Source organism: Odontesthes bonariensis, chromosome 21 (genome assembly GCF_027942865.1).
Source record: "Odontesthes bonariensis isolate fOdoBon6 chromosome 21, fOdoBon6.hap1, whole genome shotgun sequence".
In the NCBI taxonomy this organism is placed as follows: domain Eukaryota; kingdom Metazoa; phylum Chordata; class Actinopteri; order Atheriniformes; family Atherinopsidae; genus Odontesthes; species Odontesthes bonariensis.
Window position 1 is genome coordinate 16,249,994 of NC_134526.1, and position 21,636 is coordinate 16,271,629.

Below are 21,636 nucleotides of genomic sequence, written 5' to 3' on the forward strand. Positions count from 1 at the left end.
AGGAAACGGATACGCTCTGTCATTTATTGGTGTCACTCATATTGTATCATAAAGTTTCATGTTTTTCGTTATGTCAAATAAAATGTGGTTTATATCTGGATATGCCTGCATTCCTTTGAGTAAAAGCAAAGGTGAAATAAGTACCTTGTGATTATCAGATATCACATAACCCCTCACATGATTTCACATTTTCAGAGGCACTGTAAAATACATGCAATGACTGCTGTAGCCTGATTAACTGCTTAGCTGACTGTCAAATAGACATTTGCTTTTGTTTTATGATGCAGATATGCCATACCAGTTATCCTCTAGTTCTGATTGTGTTAGTTATTTTTTTTTTAACACTTTGACTTATGAAACATTGCATGACAGAGTAAAAGCATTTGGCTTTAAGCTTGGATTCTAGTGAGATTTGTTTGGGAATTTGTGATCGAATGCCTATAAATACTGCACCTCAATCATTTATTGATCATATAACATCTTCATGTCAAAAGGATGCTTTATAAAGTGAAAATCACAATTACATTTAAAGTATTTTTATGTGGATGGACTGACTACTCTGTCCAGGGTGTACCACACCTCTGGCCCGATGACCGTATAGTCCCCACCCCACGATCCAACAGTTTGATGTGTGTATATATATATATATAAATGTGTAAAATAAAAATAAAAACATTATGTCATGTGGTTGAATACAGAAAACGTATTGTAATTCATTTACTTGCTTTTTCCTTCTAGTTTGTTGTCTTAAAAGAGAGTAAAAGACAGGTCCTGAGACTCTAAACTCAGGGCCTCGTAAACCCTTGTTCATGTGTACATCCGCGTGTCGCACCGTTATCAGTCCTCTTTAGAGACGCTTTCGGGGTGGAGCAGCTGTGGCAACAAAACCAACGTATAAGATGGAGCTCGGTGTCGGACAGTGACAGAAATATGAACTCTCACGGATCGCTCAGCCCTTCTATCGCTTCGCTTGATCACTGGACTTAGTGAGCCAACAAACCCCCGGGCAGATTTGGCCTTTAATGGCGGGTTTGTCGTATCTAGTGCTCCGATTTTCGGGCTCCGCTGGTCGGACTTACGGAGTGTTTTGCAAAGGCTTGACGAGGACGTTGTTAATATTTTTTGACCTCGCCTGGCGGTTGAGAATCAGATTTCCCTATATCTACCTTGTCGCCTCGATGATGTTTAATGTCAGACTACAGGTGAGTTGCTGCTTAGTTGCCAATTGTTCGTTAAACTTCCCGTTTAGCAACCCTACGTGTCGCCATGCCAACAGCTGATGGGAAAGGCCTTAATGTTGCATTAGTGTTACGCGTCTTGTTGTAGATTGATATCCAGATTACCTTTAAAGCACTTCTGCTCCAGGTAAATAAAATATAGATTTATCAAGTGGCTGGCGGTTTCCACATCGCTGTACATACTCGCGTCCATTTATTTATTTTTTTTGTTTGTTTAAACTTACCGGAGAAGTTAATTTAAGTGTAGCAACATTTGTTGGCTTTGGTTTGTGCTGCATTAAACTGAGAGGTGTTTCTAATATGTTGTTGACCCCATTCCAATAAATTAGGATCCATTAGATATTAGATTGAATTATCATTTAACACAATTAAGGCTTCGGCTAACCGTGTTATTAGATCTGCTGAGTACTTTGATGGCGAGATGTCTACTGTGGCACAATTAACAAAAGGCTTTGTTTTTCAAGGAAAAAACATTTCTTTCCTTTAAATTTGTTGAAGGTTTCCTTTTTACTTTGAATTACGGCCTTATTATTGAAGAGGATGTTTTGCATTGCTGGAAAATCTAATTGTCAGCAAACATTGGTTGAAAACTTAATAGCCATAGTACCTTGATAATCATTGATTTGTGGTACATGGCTAACAAACTGAGTTACCCGAGGAAAGCAGCAGTTATTCCAGCTTGTCGGTTTTAGCTGTAAATATTACACAATTCAATACAAATGGACAGCTTTCACAATGAGACTGATGCCTAAGAACCTTGCAACAAAGTGTCTGCTGCTGATTTAAAGTCTAAGTGTACTGAATTTGCAAAGACCGAAGACCGTTTCTGTGTCATGTAGAACCTAAAATATTCTTTATCTCTTTACAGGTCCACATTGAAATCCACTGAGTCTTTAATGCCTGCAGTTGGATTTTTAAGCAATGAACAGTAAGCACTGCCACGCCTCGGCCACCGAAAGACACTGGCTGACCCTGTGCCGCGAAGAGGAGGAGGAGGACTCTTTATCCTGCAAGCTAATGTGACAAAGCAATAAAGTGACACGGCTGCTTGTTTCTGTCGGCCGTGGTCACACAAGGCCGGTGCCTTCGCAGGTGAAGGGCAGAAGGGATGTCTGCAAACATGAGACAGGATGAGCAGTGATATGTAGAGGTGTAGGGGAAGGAGGCCTCGTAGTAACTGATCCTGGAGCCGCCCCCTCAGTCAGATTGTAAAGATTTATACATACCTCCTTTTCTGTTGGGATAACAAGGACTTCAGCGCAAAATTAAACATGAAACCACATGATTGTTGCTGTGAAACCTTTTTTTTTTTTCCAACTACTCTTTATTGTCTGACATGTATGTTTTATTAGTCGTTCAGTGTGACATCTCACAGCCAAAGCCTGGGCCCGTTTCGCTTTCATTTAAGAAGGAGATGCCTTTGCAGCATGACACAAACGAGCATGTTTTTGTCTTCTGTGGCTCAGACACTTTATTTAAGGTTGTGCTTAGCTGTACAAGCGGTACATGTTTTTTTTTTTTTTTTTTTAACCTCGTTGCACGGCACTGCTGCTCCGACGGGAAATCTTACAAGCGCAGTATAAGCAGGAGTCGCCGCATGTCTTTGTGTTCATACGCACATGTCGTCACAATCACTGTTGTGTTTCTGCATTTCGGTTGGACTGCAGTGGGGATGGTAGTGAGAAATGTTACCCTCAAAAAATAATGTCTTTTAGCTGCATTGTCTCCAGATGTAATTTTGGTAACATTTGGAGTTTGGGGATTCTTGAAATTGCAGAACAGATGGCGAGAATCATTGAAGTAGAAATAAATAAATGAATGAAAATGTGTTGATCTGCCTTTTTTTGAGTGCAGTGGCAGTTTAACTATTCGGTAATATACAAAAGACGGTGTATTCTTGTGGTTTAATGTTTGATTTAGCACATTTCCCCAGCACGTGAACAGCAATGGGGGAAAACCTCTTTTTAACCCTTTTTATCTTTATACCTTTGGTTACATTTTGATGATAAAATGTGAAAATTAGAAAAGAAAACACAAGTCTAAAAAAAAAAGACAAGAAATACTTCACATCCCAATTTTGAGTTTGGGTTTTTTTCTGTTAATCAGATTTTTATTCAGTTTTATTAAACATAGTATAATCATAGTGTGAGAGAGTGAGTACTCAGCAGATGGGTCAACAGTCCATCACAGGCCAACACAGAGAATGATTCACACTCCCACCTATGGTCAATTTAAAACCACCAATAAACAGCCTTTGGTCTGTGGGGAGAAAACCTGTGATGCACGGAGAACAATCAAACTTCCAATGACTAAAGGAAACAACGTTGCTGTGCATAAAGATGATCATCATGAACAGCTTTGAATTCATTTGCAGGGAGTCGGGGACTTTAATAATTAAGAGGACAAGTAGAAACAAACTTGTCTTTCAGGTTTTTCCAGTTTGCGTCTCCTGACTAAAATCTTTTTATATCTCCGTCATCATATTCATGTGGCAAGCCACAAGCTTTGCTCCAAGGTTTCAGCAAAGGCAAAAGAAGCGAGACATGCATTATGAACCTGATTAAATGAATAAACTCTATTTCTGAGCTCCACCCACGGATACTCTCCCGAGCTTTGATTAAACAACTGACTGTTTTTCATTATGATTTAAAAGATAGTTGCTTAAGACAAAAAAAAAAAAAAAAAACTACGTTATGATTTTTGTTAGATCATGGCACAATTCACAGGTGCCTTGAATTCTCCTTCATCTCTGTGTTTGATCTTTTAAACGTGACAATGCCCTCCGGTTCAAATACACCAGACACCCCTCCTCTGTTGGCTCGATTGTGTTGTAGCACCGTTTGTCCACACGGGGGAAGCAGCACATCACAGACATGTAAAGTCTTTCAGTTCCGTTGGAAAGAAAATTGTAAAGACTGTTATCCTCTCTAAGCAGAATTAGACTGAAAAGGGAGAGACTTAGACACAGGTAATGAATTCATGTATTTGACCTCATCATGATCCAGTCATTTGAGCACTGGAAGGAGAACAATTCATCTCACAATGCCACTTCTACAAAATTGTTATAAAATGTATTCAGAGCCTTAAAAGATGTATGCGCTTCTTTGATCTTTGATCATCATTTCAAAACTTCCCGTGTGGTTCATTCCTTTGTTTACAGAGGGAGTGAAATACATGCTCAGATCTTTTTGGCAGGTCTCTTGATCAAGTGAATTTTCAAAGTACAGACAACATTGCTTCAAAATGTCCCCCAACAAACTTATTCGAACCAGACGCTCTGATTCAAGGCTGCAACATAAAACCATCAGTGCTTTCCAGTTGCCCTGGAAACCAATGATGATTGTGGCAGACAAACCTTTCTGCCTACACCCCCCTGTGGAAAAAAAAAAAGAGGATTTATTCACAGGGATTTGTTGGGAGAAATGTTTTAATAGGGGTATCATAGACAGTGAAGAGATCTATAGAATAAAGATAAAGAGTTTGGCTTTAGCATCTGAAACAGCTCATGTATTTCATTTGACTGTGAAAGAGTGATAATACCTCAAATGGAAATAGCAGGGAGTCACAGCTGCAGTGCAGTATTTTGATTTACCCCCCCCCCCTCCCCCTACACACATTATTCATTAACTTTAAGAATTTATTCACATTGGAATGTGGGATTTAGTCTCTTAGCATTTAGAATTTAAGCATTTACGTTTCTGTTTAGTCTCGATTTAAATATGTCTGATGTCATTACCCATAAGTTCAAGCGGTGAGAGGACACCTAATAATTGTGATCATCAGCTTTGTTGATTTCTGTTCAGTTGTTTTTTTTTCACTTTCTTTCCCAGAGTTAAAGTATCAACCCTCATCTTACTTTGAAGCTCCCAGATCAAGGAAGTGACGTCGACGCAGCTTTAGCAGCAGAAAAGCTATCAGGCTTGTGTTGATGATAATAAACTCCTGGACTATTTTCAAACTTCCAAATGCATCGTTTTGTGAGTACAGACCATATTTGTACTACTGTAGAAGTTTGGTGTCATGGCATGTGATTTTAGTGTGGTAATTTTCGGAGATACTGCCAGGATCCATTAACCCTTGTACAAGCTATTCGGGATAACTCAGTAACTCAGCTGATGTTCAGCCAATATCGAAAAAACTGCGGGTGGGCTACTTGGCTGGATATCACGGTTCAAATGACCCCAGGTTGAATCTGCTCCGGAGTATCACTTTAAGTAAGCAGAGTGATACCACTTAAATGTCTGTTGGATGAATATGAAGCTCCTGTTAGCATCTGGTGAGCAGGTAGAATTAATGAGGTTCTATTCCAATGCTAAAGCGTTACATGCCGGAGTAACGTATGATTTTGTTGTCTTTAAAATGTTAAATATTGATAATAAAAGTAGCCTATTGGCAGGTGACTCTTGAGAGTCATGTTGGTGGTTTCCTCCTGTTTTCTGTCATTATGCTCGGCTAAGCTAATCAACTGATCTTTAAAACTCATCTTTTAAAGACAACTCATCTGGGAAATACTGAGATTTTTGGAACAGACATGAAATGTAGATGAAAACATGGTAACAAACTAAAGAGAAACTTTTGTTTGTAGCTTTTTCTCTCCATGGTTCCTTTGACTTACTCAATCTTGTTTAACATTTATCTCCAATAACCCACACTACACATTAGAACCTTTAGTTTATGGCTCTTTTGCATTCTTCAGACATAGAGTCAACCAAAAGGAAGCAGGAAAAACATATTCGCAGAATTGTTTGCGTGATGTGGAACAAACGGCGTAACAGACAGTCATGGACAGGGGGCAGTCATAGATAATACATATTATAACACTCTTCCATGCACAGAGAACGGATTAATAAATGTAGTCAAACATTAATCCCCAAGATATTAGTGCTGATGCATTACTCTTTGATATTTGCTTGAGCATATCACCCACAGTCTGAGGTTTTGGTTGAATGGGGCTTCACTGTGGAGCATTACTGTGTCTTAGTCCTCTTTGTGAACAGACATAAGTTACTCCGTACAAAATGCTGTTTGGCTGGAGAGAGGAGGCATAAGCAAAGGCTGATATCAGGTGGTGTGATAAGCTCCAAGCTGACTTGGAAACTAAATCAAAGGGATGGGGGAGGAGAAAAGAGAGGGGGGGGGTAGGAATGATAAGGAGGATGGGGTGGTTACATTTGCAGCAGTCATATTGCAGGTTTGAAAAAGTCAGACAAACTAAAAAAAAGAGCTTGTCAATGTGCAACTGTTGTAGGAGGAATTATTCACACATTAACTCTCTTGCTTGTATCTAAAATAAATAAACCAAGCGTTGTGCTGGAGTACAAAATTTACTTATAGCTGCGCCAAAATACACAATTTTTGATGTAACAACACATAAACTGTCATGTTGGTATTAATGGGTCGTTGCTTAGCAGTTGCATGCATGTCGATGCTTGTGCTTTTATCTCATAAAGGTGTGACCCTCAGTGTTTATCCCCTTATTTAATCTATGTTAAATGCATGTATTTGAAGTGTGTCTGTCTGCATGTAAATGAGCCTAAAATATGTCAGACAGTGTGCGAAACCTGAGAATGAACTAAATGTGCAGTAGTAAAATTCTTAAAAGGCATAACCTTTATATTTCCTAATGTAACTGCTGCAGGTCTGTACTTCAGATGTGGGAACTCACTCACAGCTTTATGTTCAAGGTCCCCTGGGTACACTGCTCCCTTTGTGTGTCAAAATAAAGACTCCTCTCATATGCATCCTTGGATCCAGAAAATTAACTCAACTTTGCCCTTCAATGAGATGGTGGCAGGAAAGACGTGGTTGAGATGCGAAGCTGGATTTGAAACCGAAGAGAATGAAGGGGGAAATCCTGCCACACTCTCCTTCCTGTGACCTCTGTCACATGCACACCATTACCCAAAAATTAACCCCGTCGCCCTCCATAACAGGAAGGATGTGTGAAACCCTGTCACATCCCTGGGTTTGGTTTGGTCCAGGGTCATAATCACATAGGGAGTTGAACTACCAATATCCTTGTCAATCCTGGTGGAGCTGGTGGAGGATAAATCAACTCGAGCAAGTTGAAGAAGATAAATCTTTTGATGGTGACAAAAGTCAATGGAATTTAAAGGCAGTCCAACCTATAGTGGCTGAAATATTTCAGTGTGGACCAAGGTTCTTCTCACCTAACAGCATGAGTTGCCTGGATCATTGAATCCTTTGAATATTTGCAGAGAGAAGATGGAGGTTTTGCTCATGAGACATTTTTGAGTAGTTGAGAAATTGGGGTTAGGGAAGTCAGGGGGCTGCTTATCTGGGTAATTACATGTGGGGGGTTAGGGAGTTGTAAAGGGGGTGGGGGTGATCACCCTCTGGGCATTGCTGTGGTGACTGGAGCATATGAAGTGGTCTGAGTGCTCAATCAGGTCACGTGAAGTCGGTCAGGAGCACCCCAGACGTTTCCCATGATGTTTGGCCTAATCTACTAGACATGCACCTCCCTGGGGGTATGGACCCTCTGCAGCACAACAGACAACCCCACAAATGCTCATTTCAAGGCACTGATGTTTTTTAGGGGTCACTTCATTGCCCCTATTCTGTAGATTGAAAGAACCCAATTTAGAGTCAAACAGATATTTGGTTGACTTCAAGCTTTGAATGCTGCTCATGCATGCTTAGATTTGTTGATCACTGAGAATATCTGGGCCCTTCTGAGGTTCCTTTCATGAGGAATAAAGCGTGCAGAGTATGTTTTGTGTGCCAGTGAGATCCAAACTCAGGAGTGTAAATGATTTTAATGGATCTCTCAGTGAGGACGCTTAGCTTGACAGGTTCTGCAGTGATATGAATGGGCAGTAAAATTGTTCATCTAAGCATATTACCCTGCTATCACCAACATTATGCATCTGACCTATTTACCAGTTGTAGTGTAGCAGAGAGGGTGCTCAAATCAGAGCTTGCTGAATGCGCTAACTACTTTGCAACAGTCCTCCTAGTATGTAAAACCTGAAAACTACTGGAAGTGAAGGGACACTCTTTCTGGGCCCCAAACTAACAGAACTTCAGCTAGATTTCCCCCTCACTAAACATTCCCCATATTTTCTTGGTCTCTCTGTGCCTGCCGGTCACCATCGAACTAAAGAGCATCCAAAAATTCCAGCGCAAAGAGATTTTTCCCTTTAGTTTTTTCACTCTAGAAAGTGGCATTCAACTCCAGGAATTAAGTTTCTTTTAAAAACACACAGTCATATCTTCACAAGAGAGGCTTCATACCAGGGCGCAGAGAAAACAAACACTGCTTGGATGCATGTGCGCATGCAGAGTATCCCATCCTGCTCCTACAACATTCATCCAGGTGTAATGTCAGGAACTTTTAATATTTTTTCTCTCTCTTGTCATTCAGCACAAGACTGCATCAGACTGGATTGTGCTGGATTGAAGGGGGTTCAGTGGATTGTGTAATCCTAAAGCCCCGCTGATTCAAACTTGCATAAAAAAAGTAATTTGAGCTTGTCAGTGCCTGCTTGTTACTTATTTAGCAAGTGGCGAATCTAAAGGCAAGGAAGACAAAGTATTTAGCATATTTCTCACGCTATCTATTTGCAATTTGAATTCAATTTAGCCCGATTACGTTTGAACATTGAGACAAATCATTTTTCTTCTTAACTAAAGCAAATAAATCTCCTGGCACAAGAAAGAGCGTCAGGAGAACTGATTGTGTTATGGCTGGATAATGCCATTTTGTTTAGACTGAGAATGAAACATTCTTCTCAAAGTGACACCTATGAATAAACGAATGAATACATTAAAACATCTGTTCGTGCTTCACCACTGGAGTAATGCACACAGGAAGTGAGACCCCCTCCTTCCCTCTGAAAGCAGGAATGCTATAATTGAAACCACGTGTGCTGTCGAAACGGCCTGTGCAAATATCTATGTGTGTGTGTGTCATCCAAAAAGTACCCATAATCCAAGATGAAATTAGGCTTTTATATTTCAAATGATAAACTACTGGGCATTCCACACACCACAGGCATACAACATGCTGGCCCACAGCATGTTGTGCAGCTGCGTGGCTAACTTAGATTAATTTAATAAATCAATTTTGGACACATTTGTGGGCATCTCAGGCCCACAGCAATATCAAAAACCTCCTATTGTGCATTGAAAATGTGTTGCATGTGTAAAACCTCAAGCTCATCATAATATAGTGCTATCAGATAATAAAAGATTTAAAGATTCAGTATAAATCTAAATCCTGGTGCTATGTCAATCGAAATATACACTTTACTAAGCTATGTTGATTTAGCCCCTACATAGTTTACAGATTAAGAGTTAATGTAAAATCAGACATCAAAATAATCCATGAAATGCAGTAAAACCTTGAGCTTTTTATTTTGTTCTTTCACAAACAATTAACTCTAACATTTTGCAACTAATTTACTTTATGGCATTGCTCTGTAATAGCCTTATTTACGGTGCAGGGTGGGTTTATAAAGGTTTTCTCACATGTGTGGAGATACAGTGGTGGAAGAAGGACTACGAACATTCACTACAATAGAAGAATCATTTGACTTTGTAGAAATATTATAAACATGCATATTATGCACCAGATTTAAAGTGCCAAAGATAAAAACAGAGTAATATAGCAGAATCATATCTGCTATAATTCAGGGTTTATTCAAGCTACTTCATATACTACAAGGTACATTAATCTATGGTAATGCATCATAATGAATGTGTTTGTTATATGTGGTTTCATCAGTATAAATCTACAAATATTACCTATTTGCAACACCCTCAACTAAATGTGATCGATTAAAAAGTGCAGTTTAACTCGGAAATATTGAAAAGTAGCTTAATGGGAACCTCAAAACAGAACTTGAATAGCCTATATATCTCATCAAATAGTTTCCCATAAACAAATGGAAATAAGGCTGCAGTTTTGTTTCAAATTTTCCAGAAAGTAATGATTTCCTTTGGTTGAGCATCTTGTTTACCAGTTGTAGCTAATTAGTAAATGGTCATTTTTCTAAATTTCAAAATGATACAGCTCAATATTAGGGTACAATTAAACTGAGCAGAACAGTAAATACTAAGGGTATTAGTATGTTTGTCCGGGTATAATCTCACTGCTGGCCGGAGTCACGTGAGGGTTGATCAGTGATGAATGCTGACGCGCAGCACGAGCTCTGAGGCGAAGCTGGGATGGGATTAACACCTAGCGACCATGAATACAATAACACTAACTGCAACAACTTCCCGTTGCTATAAATAATAAAGACCGCAGCTCGGCGGACGCAATGCCACACTTTTATTTTGACAAATAAACGACCTTACTTCCGGCGTCGCTCCTATTTGGCAATGGGCAGCTTGACTCGGCCGTTTAAATCGTTCTCCTGATACTCGTGGAGTGAAGGCGCATTTGAAGGGATAACGATATTACGCTCAGCCGCTGTGGGCTAAAGGACAATCTGCCGCGGCTACAGAGACTCGGCGCTCCCTGACTGACAGGCAGACACACGGGGGCCAGAGGAGCTGACTCTCACCGCCAGGCGTAGATGGCCACAACATTTCCTACAGGGAGACGCCGCTGCCCGTGAGACTACCTGTGCACCAAATGCGACCTGGAAATTAAGACGCGCATTTGCATCATATCAGACGCAACGGAAGTTTCTGTGAGCGATTATTGGGACATATCTAGGTTAACTGGCTGCAGTCATGGACGAAGACAACCAAGGTAGCTTGCATTACTCACTCAGGTTTATTTCCTACCGCAGATTTTGTATTTATTTGCAGAAAACACGCTCCTCTATGCCAGGTCAATATTAATACTTTTACTAATAATGAGAAGAAAAAAAATGAGGGTGATGAGGATAAGCCTATGGTCAGGGCTGCTCACTTGAATTCAACCTCAGTGTGTTGGTTTCATATGCACTCAGCAACAAAACAAACAATATTTTCTGCTGCCTTCCCCCCTGAATATAAACCCTCTCACTAACGCTGTGCTGTGGTCTCACAAGTTCAGTTTGACAGGCCGTCTCATGCTCTGGATGTGTTCGATTCGATTGACCCAGAGTAAAAGGGGGACGAACAGGTTATCGGGCGTTTGTGGATAAGCTTGGATGATTGACAAAGCGTTGCTGGAGACCGTGTTGGTGCTGCAGTCAGTAGACTTGTGTGTGTATTTAAGGCTTTGTCGGGTGGAGGCTGGTGTCACTCTGGCCCAACAGGTCTTGTCACGGTCATCCAACCACAGCCGTGAAAGACGGGCTCATTTATTGACCCTCGGCAAAAAAAGCTTCGTTTGTTTTCAGAATGAGCTCTCAGGGATGGATCGCTGTGCGCACTGCATTCACTCACACACAGAGAGTGGGGTTGGAAAGTTTGAATGGGTTGTCAGACTTTAAGAAGGGTACCGTATTTGCTAAACGGGTACAAATATTTTGACTTCCACTGCAAGCCAAGTTCCTTCAAACTGAACAGAGTGAAACTGAATCCATAAATATTTGTGTTAACTTTTGGTAACCTCCGGCCACGGATAGTTTTGGAAAAGCCAGTTCAGATTCCAGGGGTGACCTGGGCCACCTCACTGGCCTGAAGTCGGGTTGATCAGAACCGGTACAGAAACGGTTTTATTTCTCAAGATTTAACCCTGCAAGCAAGCAACATCTCACCTCTCGGTAGTCAGTGGTCTGCAGCTTTCTGTCCGCTTCCCTCGGAGCAGCAGGATGCGGCTAATTGCTGGAGCGCTGCAGGCATGGCACCTGAGCATAAAGCTGACATTGTCCTGTGGCACACTCAGCGTAGCTCCGCGGACATATGTTGCAGCGATGCTGAGTAGGAAAAGCTGACAGCAGCCAGGAGCCTATAAACACTTACTCACATGTATTCGTGGCCACAGGATAACACACTGACACAAAATTGACATTTCTCTTTTTCCCCTGATGGCACAATTTGCTGTGAAGATGGATGGATCATGACCTAGGGGGATAAGATGTGTTTAAGCAGTTTATTCCACTGTCTGTTCTCTCATCTGGAATATATAGAGTCTTGGATTCAGCAGGAATTAAAAAGGCTGCAGAGTGCCTTTTCCCCCCACTCCTTTTGCTTCTTTTTTTTTAAAGCATAATTTAGTGTCGGGAACAGCATTTGTAATTTTCTGCTTATAATTGTAACACATTGGCGCCTACACATGCCCAGGCATGGGCTCACAACAGAGTAGAGAGCTGTAGGGGGGGGGGGGTAGAACAAAGTACAGGATGGGGGGTCTTGCTGGCTGGGATTACAGGCACAAGGGGGGGGATGCAGAGAGTAGGTGGCAGGTCAGTTGACAAGGTTCGATATCTGACTGTCATCCCTCACAGTGGGATACACCCTCGCTTTGCCATGCAATAAGTACAGTGGGAGGGAAGACTGAAATGTGACAGACATAATGAGATATCGAGAGTCGGAGGATGGAAACGTGTGAGGATGGAAAAAGTGACAATCCCCTGTGACCACACAGAGTGAGATGTAGTTGTAGCAGCAATAGTGAGATGTCTGAAAGGGAACGAGAGAGTGCGACTGGAGATGGGTGTTTGTGTGTGTGTGCCAGAGAAAGATGAAAAATTGCCAATGATGTATGGAGCCCCGCCAATGAAAGATGGTGAGGGAGAGTGGCAATGAACTAGATACTCTTACAGAATCAATTCTGCAGTGTATTACAGGAGTTTCTCTCACTTCTGTTCTATTATCACTGACTCACTGAACAGAAAGTGGCCAACCATGACCATGTTTCAAACCAGGTCACACTTGCAATAGGGATTAATTTAATTTATTTTCCTATCTCACTTGGTACATTCTTCTCCTGCTTGAAATGTTCTCTCTGTTAGAAGAACCGACATCTTCACATTTTAGCCATATGAGTGACATGCAGGTGGGCTAACATGTCTGTTGTTCAACTCAACTTGGACCTGGTCCTCCACTACATGCAAAGTCAGTGGTTTGATCGCTGGTTTCTCAAGTCAAATTGTTCTTGGTAAGCTTATTAAACCACTGAATAAGATTTGGAATTGGCAACTCAAGCAATAAAATCTTTGCTATAGCAATAAGATGAATGAGAGATGGAGCTCCGTACAATCAGACTTCTTTGTGCAACCATAGGTGTCTCCCCCTGTTTGCAAGCCAATTTATCAATGTCAATGTCAAATTTATTGGCAAGGTTGCAAAGTAAAGACACTCACTTTTCTGAAACTGAGGCCAGATCCAGGATTTATATACAGCCAGTCGTGCAGCCTCAGGGTGCAACTATAATGGCTGCAGACTGTTTAGTATCACTGACACATGTTTGAATTCTTCCTTCTGCGTTACTTTCCTTCCCGCCATCCTCCTCCTGTTCCAGTTAATGTATCTAACAGTTGACGTGCTTTTCTGTCATTTGTTTTTCATTGACAAATGTTGGGACTTTCTTTGCTGAGCTGCCTGTACTATACAAAGCTTATAGAGAATAGGTCTACAGTAATCCGTGTGACGCGTGTGACATTCAGCAATGCCTTCTGCCACAATACTCCCTCAGTGAACAATAGGCCAACAAGAGCCCACAAAGCTTTGTCACAGTGAAGCCTGTCGGACGGAGCAGACCGAGTGTGGCTTACTGTAACACATTCTTGTTTTGCATGACTGACTTTGACAGGCCATTGACCTACTCTGCTTCCACTGCTTCAGTGTACTCTTTACATTACTCGCTGAGCTGCATAAGGTGTGTAAGGTGGGAGTCTGCGTGAATGATGCCCATATGGTATGAATCGTGGCATTTAATGCTCGACGTTGGCTTCACAGCAGGCCTTGAGATGGCTTCTGATTTTGGCCTCGGACCGCTCCATTTACAGGCTTGTGAAAACCACCCATTTAAATCTGGCAGGTCAGTGTGCGAGTGTGTGTTTCAGCGTGTGGCCTGTGGGGTTATGGCACACTTCAGCCCAACTCAAGCTAAAAGAGACACAAACGATGCGCTGGATGCAGAGAGCCCTGAGCTCTTCATCTGCCGGCAGCAGGATAGAGCCAGCAGCTTCCTGTTATGTGCAGAATTTGCGATCTTGGGGAGTTGATTTTGCAGCTGCTGTATTCCCTCCACAGCAAATATTCTGTGAAGTGCTTAAGAGAGGAACATCCTGAAGCCATAATAGGAATAAATAAGCCTTTAAATAGTGTTTTTCAGGCTGATTCTTTCTTGTCCGTATTTGACCTCTCTTAAGAGGGGTCACTGTTTCACGAACACCGTAGGGATCTAGAGAATTGTGGCTTTGGGGAAACTGCTAGACCATAGATGTTTACTTCAAGCCTGAGGAGACAGTAAGGGCCTGTGTGCTGCTTGGGTGGCAGTAAAAATCTTTGGGGCCCTGTAGGATGTCAGGGAGCAGCAGTGGGGCGTGCAGTAGAGACCTAGAGCTCTTCAGAGATGAGAGTTGTGCACAAAGCATGTGTGGCCTAAACAGACACATGGTTTTATTCTTTTCCAATGAGTGTACGCTACATTCAGCTCCAGCTATGTAAAACATTTCACTCAAGGCATTGCGTTAGACTTGAGTTTGTATTTAGATGTGACTTTGCTTGGTGGATGCACACAATTTGAACACATGTGAAGAACAGGCAATGAAATGCTGTTTTATTTTATTTCAGAGTGTTGTTATTGGATTAAACAGAGTAAAGTCGAGGGCTGTTGGACCAAAAGGGTCCTGCGATCTACACTGATTCTATGCCTGCCTGAACTAACACGAAGCTCCATAAGTTGTCATATTCAGTCAACTGTTATTGTTATTTTTAGGACACGATTACCAACCAGTTTTTTTTTTTGTTTTTTTTTTAATCCAGTTTCTCAAATGTGATTGTTTAGTATTTTTCTCTGCTTTGAATATTCAATTATTTTACTTTGACTGTGCAAATTGAATCTTAAATTTGATCATAACTGTTTTTTTTTACCACTGATATTTTACATTTGAAATGATTTAAGAGATACCTACTGCACATCGGTCTGTCTGTTTGTAGTTAAGAAGTCTCACTAGAGGGTTTTCATGGTCAAAAGTTTAAGTTCAACATGCATTCGGTCTCACACTTGAAATTGTTTCAATGCCCAACACACCGGCTGTGATACAGCCTGGGTGAGTGTTGAAGGTCAACATCACTGCTTTATGTCTGACTGCTGGGCGGCTTTATTTCTGGTGGATACGGGGGTTACTTACAGACCACAACACAAACTTCCACACATGCATGCATCATTATGCACCACAGTACACACGCACCTGTCACTGTCTGTCTTCTGTCTCTTGTCCTTTATCTGTCCTGTCTTTTTGTGTTCCACTGTCGGGGATTCTAGTCCTCTCTGACTAAATCAAGGTTTTTTGAATCAATAAAGCTTGTTGGATTTGATGGTCAAAGAGGGCTGGTGAAGGACACGCTCACCATCACTTGCACCTATGCACAAGAAAAATTGCAAGATTAAATTGCATATATCAGAAAAATTGTTTCTTGCCAGACCTTGGCACCAACCATTGATATATTTGCAGACAGTGGTTAAAAAAAAGAAGAAGAAAAAAATAGTTTCAATGTTCATCTTTTACCTCGGTTTTCAGACAAAAACACTCATTTACTCACTGTAAATTTTGTGGTGTACAGCTGTTGTGGCAAACATTTGCATATTCTTATGCATTTTAAGCCAGGCTATATTTATCCCCGATAATCCCGGGATCTTTTCCATTAAGTCAGCAAAGAAAGGAAGAAATTAAAGGTCACGACTTGACTTGAATGAAACAAACAAATCAGTCGGGGCTAAAGCGGTTCCACAGATGTCAATTCAAGTTCATGCGGTAAGACCACTTTGAAACAAAGCCAGATGGTCAAAGTGATACTCGATCATCTCAACACATCATCTGTTCTTTCATCCACTAACACATCCATGATTTCTGCTACCCAGCATTTAATGTGGGCTCATTTTTTTTCACTGCAAATAATTCAGTAATCTCTAATTGATTTAAAAAAAGAAAAAAAACATAATTCAGAAATGTAACATTAATTTATCAGTCTAGAAAATCTTTAGAATCTATATTTTGATATTTATTTGGTAATTGATGTTTGCTGGTTTACTTGAGATGCTAACTGGCTCCGTCTCTAAAGAGCAAAACTGGTTGTGGCAGAAATTTTGAATTGCAACTCTGCTTTGTAGAATTTTGTGACAGTACAACTCTTAAATCATTTGTCTGCCATCACAAAAAAAAACTACAGAACAAATTTATTCTCTTTATAGTTTTGCTAAGACTCCATCAATGATAGAAAAGCTTGTTTTTCTCTTTTTCTCCATTTTTCTTTCCTGCAAGAAGTAGTTCCTGTGCAGTGAAGTTACTGCAAACAAAGAATGAGCTAAAGAGAAGCCTTATTTCATTATGTATGACTGACATACTCAGGGTGGGCAGCCTCTTTTCCTTGATGAGGAAGTTCAGATTTTTACATGAGATCCTTTTACCATGGCACGCATTAACGGTTGGTAGATTCATACTTGGCATACAGACATGAGTGTGGTATCAATCTTCTCTTCAATCTCCTGAAAAGAAAATGTTAATATCCAATATCTCCTGTACAATATGACTTAAATAGTTTTAAGTATTTTTAGGGAAGTTCAAGCAGTTTGATTTACATTTGCTCCTTGCAGTTTTTCTATATGTTAAGGACATGCTTGTGTGAGTTCTAGTATCTTATCATAGGCATGTTTTCTTTCTTTTATCCTCCTAGTGTGACTCACCTCTCTTTAAGAGTGTGTTTCTTCCTCTGTTTTGACTGCTCCGCTCTCACTGCTTTCTCACACCAGCAGCCATGCATAAACAGTCAAACTCACCATGCCTCGGTGACTACCCTGAAAGTTGGTCGCAGGGACAGAAAAGACATCTGGCCCCCGTGCGAGGCTCAGCATTATTATAACGTGCGTGTTAAGTGTGCACGTTTCATCTTTGACCAGAGGTTTGGTGAACACAGAAGGCCCTTGTTGAGTTGGGCCTTTCAAGGAAATCAAATACCACTTGATATTTACCCATGACATCCCCTCAGTGGCTCAAGTGGGACTCAGGAGTCTTTAAGACAAACCGGCCCATATGGAAATCAACTTTATGGATTTAGTCTCCTTCTGTACATAAGCTACTGCTTCAGTCGGGGCTAAGTTTCAAGTGAACAGGAGTCATGCGTGTAAATCCATTTGGTCTTCCATTTAGCCAAAAAAAAAAAAAAAATTTAAAACACTTTTTTAGGATCTATTGATGGCAAGACTTGGCTTATGTGTGAACCACAGGAGGAAAAGAACAGCTTAAGGGTTTTCATGGAAATATCCAGTTTCCCTTTTCATCTGCCACTCAGAACCGTGCAGTAAAGGTCCACAGCTCAACACAATCACATATTGGGATCTGTCTTTGCAGTGTTAAGACACTCAAGGGGCTCGTAAAGGGTAGGCAAATCGTGCTATTTTTCTCCTCTCAAGGAAAGAGAAATCAGAGTGTGCTGAAACTCCCAGAAGGCTGGAGTCATGTGCTGAAGTAAATTTCAGGCAAAGAACATCGTGCTCCACTTGGACCTTTGTGAGTGTCTGGGTTCATGGCTTCCATGAGAGAGATTGTGTGTTTGTGTGCGTGGTTCAGGTTTGTCGGAAAGGGAAGAGAAAACTGACCAGAACAGACAGGAAAAGGGAGGGTTGGAACAATTATGTAAGCACACAGATTGTTTGACCTGCAGGAAAAAGGTGTATCCCCTAAGACTGCTAGTGGATCCAGAGCTTTATGCTCTGCCAGCACAACACACTAGCCAGTGGCTGTAGTAAAGTCCAACCTACATGGGACTTTTAGGGCCGACACCGATGCTGCAAAGGTAAAAAAAAATAAAATAAAATAACAATCAGTCTTGAGAAACCCCTCATTTCTTTATATTTCACTTGCAATGAGCTATAGTTGTCTGTAGTTTATGTCCCAATATCAATTACAGCTATAACTTTTGATACTGACTTGCAAATGCTTGCTTCTAACAACAGATGTTACACATTTCCTGCTGAAAAAATGAAACCATGTGATATCATCCTCCAAACCTCCATCAAATGTATCAGTTTTATATTCCTAAACGGGGAAGATGATTAAAGTTTCCTACAAAGTGTTGTTTTATGTGTCTGCCCATTCATTCCAAATAACCCTTCTTTTCCACTTGCTTTCTTTTGTGCCTCTTGAACTGTCTCCTACTAAGAGTTCAACAGACAGTGTATTCTTTTTTATATTTTAGTTCCCACACTTCAGGTCCAGGACCAGCAGCATGTGGCTGCAGCAGAGTGACAATCTGAGCCATTAGGGGCGTCTTAAAAACAGCAAATGGAGATTAATAAATGAACAAATTATACCTTATGAGTGCACTTTCCATGAGATGGGAAGCTCACTGCTCATTAAGCCATTTGGTTCAACATTTTGACATGTACGGCAGCAAACTTTTTTTTTTTAGTATCATGTCACAATATGACACAATTGCAACTGATACACAACAAATAACATCAGTATTAATGTTCGATACCTCAGTTAAGTGATAGTCAGATATATCTCGGCCAATGGTTTTATTGTTGTTGCTGTTTTCCTACGATCACATAAAGCTTAAACTGAGGGGGAAATGGTTACATGCTCACTGACTCCTAGAAAGGGAGTAAAAACCATTCTCTTACCCTCACAGATGTAGGATTTTACTTGTTTTTAAATGTGCATCATTAGCTAGAAATGCAACACTGGCTTGATTGATCAAGTTCAGAGAAAACTCATCTATTTAGACATATGACAGTTGACAAGCAAAAACATATTTTTCAGTGTCTCTGGTGTCAGGTTTTGTTGCTTTTCTACTTCAGGCTGGCATGATCGTGAATTGGATAAGTTTGATCGTTAGACTTCTGATTGTACCAGTTAAATGACCTGAAACCTTGATGTCTGTGAAATTGTGATGAGCCTCTGGCCGCCCTCCAGCCTCTCACAACCCTCTTCTCTTCTCCCTGTTGCTTGTGATATTGACACTCCAAAGCCAACCCAGCATTTAAGAAGGGATTTGTAACAGTCAGTGACTTAAACTACAACAGAACATCCTCAGTATTTGCTATAACTCGTTTTTTTCCCCGTTTTTTTTTTTTTTGCAACATATGCATATTTTCTCTACCGACCCCTGTTTTTGCTATGAGAAGCTGCTGCATCATGCACAATTGACTCATCTTTCATAGTGAGAGAGGATGAGTTTGACTGCATCACCGGGGCCATTAAGAAGGTTGAGGTCGTCGTAGTCGTGCAGTTTCTTTGCCTCCACGTTGCGTCCCCATAAACGGCTCAGTGTGATCGAGAATGGCAGCCGAGCTCGGGTTGTAACAGAGAAAGGCTTCGAAGAACACAGCGGGATGACCATGCGACACACAGACTTTTGAGCAACCTGTCAGTGTGTTTATTCATGTGGGTGCTAGTGACGGTGTGTTTGCACATGAAGACAGTTTGTAATGCTTATGGGAGGAAGATGAAGTAGTGCAGCAGTGGCACAGATTCAAAGAGACTGATAGCTGCAATCAGAAACTCAAAGTAGGTTAGCGGTGCAAAGCTTAGCCCAGCCGTGTATACCTCATTCTTCTTCTTACTTATGAACGAGCATGTGTATACACAAATAGTATATGTATGAATGTGAGTTTGTTTTATTTTTTGTCTTTCATTGTATGCAGAGATTCTCTCACAGGATTAGCTGTGAGCCCTCCTCATGCATAGACAAATGCGGGAGATCAAATGGGGAGGGATATAGATAACACTTAGTGTGTAATAGGTCAGGGGCTCAGGAACTGTCACTTCCCCACTAGTTTGCTGAAAAAAAACACACATACAAACACACATGAATATTATTTGGCATCTGTAATGACAAAAAGGCAGCCCTGGAAAAAAAAGAAGCGGAAAAAGAGAAGTGCTTTCCATGTGTTTTCAGTCATTTGTGTGATTTATAGTATGCTGTGTCACCAGGACGTTCTGCTTCTCCCTCTTCATTTAAAGGCTCTTTTCCTTTGCCCTGACCCTTAAATGCTTATTCCTTACATTGTTTTAAAGATAGGGTGGTCTTTGTTGCTGTTGTGAAGACTGTAAAATATCAAATGAATAGCCTTGACAGAGCAGGTCAGGGTGAGGGGCCCCAGAATCCAGAGGTGCACTGATAACCCCCTGTTTCAACCAGAGGAGCGGCAGCTGAACTCACAGCCCCACTTTCACCCACCCCCTACTGCTATGACACACACTTTCTCTAGTTTACCACATTCCCACACTTGCCGCACATAACTCGTTATATGTCAGTGTCATGGCTTCCACAGATGATGATTGGGTGTGATTGATACTCCAGTATAGCTTTCAGTGGGTCATGACCACTAAAATACACACATACACATGCATAAAATGGTCCCGAGGTTTTTTTTCAGTGGGTGAGTGATTTACAGTGGCTCCTGGGCACAGGTTCCTTCACACACGCATTTAATCTTATTGTTGACCTTTGTCACGCAGAATTTCCATCATCATTTGCGACTGTGGGTGCCACACATAATCGTAAAAAAAAGCTTTTTGCTATTTTAATCTTCCTCTCTTGATAATGTCATGTGACCGGAGGAACATGATGCAAATGTTACATCATTAATCTCCTGATAAACGCTCAGAGGTGATACCTCAACTTAAGCAATAGTTGTGGTTTTTCCCTCGGGGAAAATTCGGTAAGTGATACGGAAAGCATCAGCAGCTTTCCACTGCCGAAATACCCAGGAGGTGTGTTGTTGTCACACCTGTGAGCTGTCAGGCATGTGCCTAGTTTCCCCAATGAACTAGGGGTTTTCAGCACTTGTCAGTCTTAAAGGAAGTGGGAACAAATGTGCCAGCTAGGTGAGGTTAGATGAGAACATTTGATATTCAAAAGATATGTTAAAACCTAACGGAATTGCATCTGAAGAGGAAGTACAGGATTTTGACCATGTGCTCCGGCCAACCCTGTCCAGTCAGCCCAGTCACTATTTACATATCTTTTTACGTTGGAGCTTCCTCCTGTTCTCTCTTTGTATGACTCGTATTAGTGTAGGGGATTAGATGAAGAATTTCATCCTTTTATTGAAATGCTGAGCAAGCCTGTAACCCACCTTAAAGTGTTTTAAATGTTTGCTAATTTTCAGAACACTCCCATACATTTCTTGCAGGGTCTGTACTTTTTTGGAGTTTGATGGTGTTACCTTGAAGGGTAATAATTAGTACTGATTCCATTTACCTTTAATCACTAATCATGGCTCAACTGGGGATATTTAAGTTAAGAGGTTACATAAAGGGCCCCTGTGTGCAGAAGCTTAAAATCTGAAAACCCCTTTATCCTGAGCCTGGAACACACT

The 21,636-nt window shown here is 41.0% G+C and overlaps 2 protein-coding genes across 2 annotated transcripts in view; both read left to right on the forward strand.

Moving 5' to 3' along the window:
* Positions 1-858: 858 nt before the first annotated feature.
* smim10l3 (small integral membrane protein 10 like 3) lies at positions 859-3,066 on the forward strand. The gene is made up of 2 exons (XM_075453830.1): positions 859-1,202; positions 2,107-3,066. The coding sequence occupies exons 1-2, from the start codon at positions 1,023-1,025 to the stop codon at positions 2,125-2,127; spliced, it is 201 nt and encodes a 66-aa protein (XP_075309945.1). The 5' UTR covers positions 859-1,022; the 3' UTR covers positions 2,128-3,066.
* Positions 3,067-10,608: 7,542 nt separating this feature from the next.
* The window catches only part of cyth3b (cytohesin 3b), a 35,671-nt gene continuing 24,643 nt past the window's right edge, over positions 10,609-21,636 (forward strand). Inside the window, exon 1 of the mRNA XM_075453807.1 lies at positions 10,609-10,962. Within this exon, the coding sequence (XP_075309922.1) occupies positions 10,944-10,962 (19 nt within the window). The 5' untranslated portion in view covers positions 10,609-10,943. The remainder of the gene's footprint in view (positions 10,963-21,636) is intronic.

Bases quoted from the DNA above. Each gene is read 5' to 3' on its own strand.
- smim10l3 (XM_075453830.1), top strand. From the start codon at position 1,023: ATGGCGGGTTTGTCGTATCTAGTGCTCCGATTTTCGGGCTCCGCTGGT. The intron at 1,203-2,106 runs GTGAGTTGCTGC...ATCTCTTTACAG, and splicing joins TGTTTAATGTCAGACTACAG to GTCCACATTGAAATCCACTG.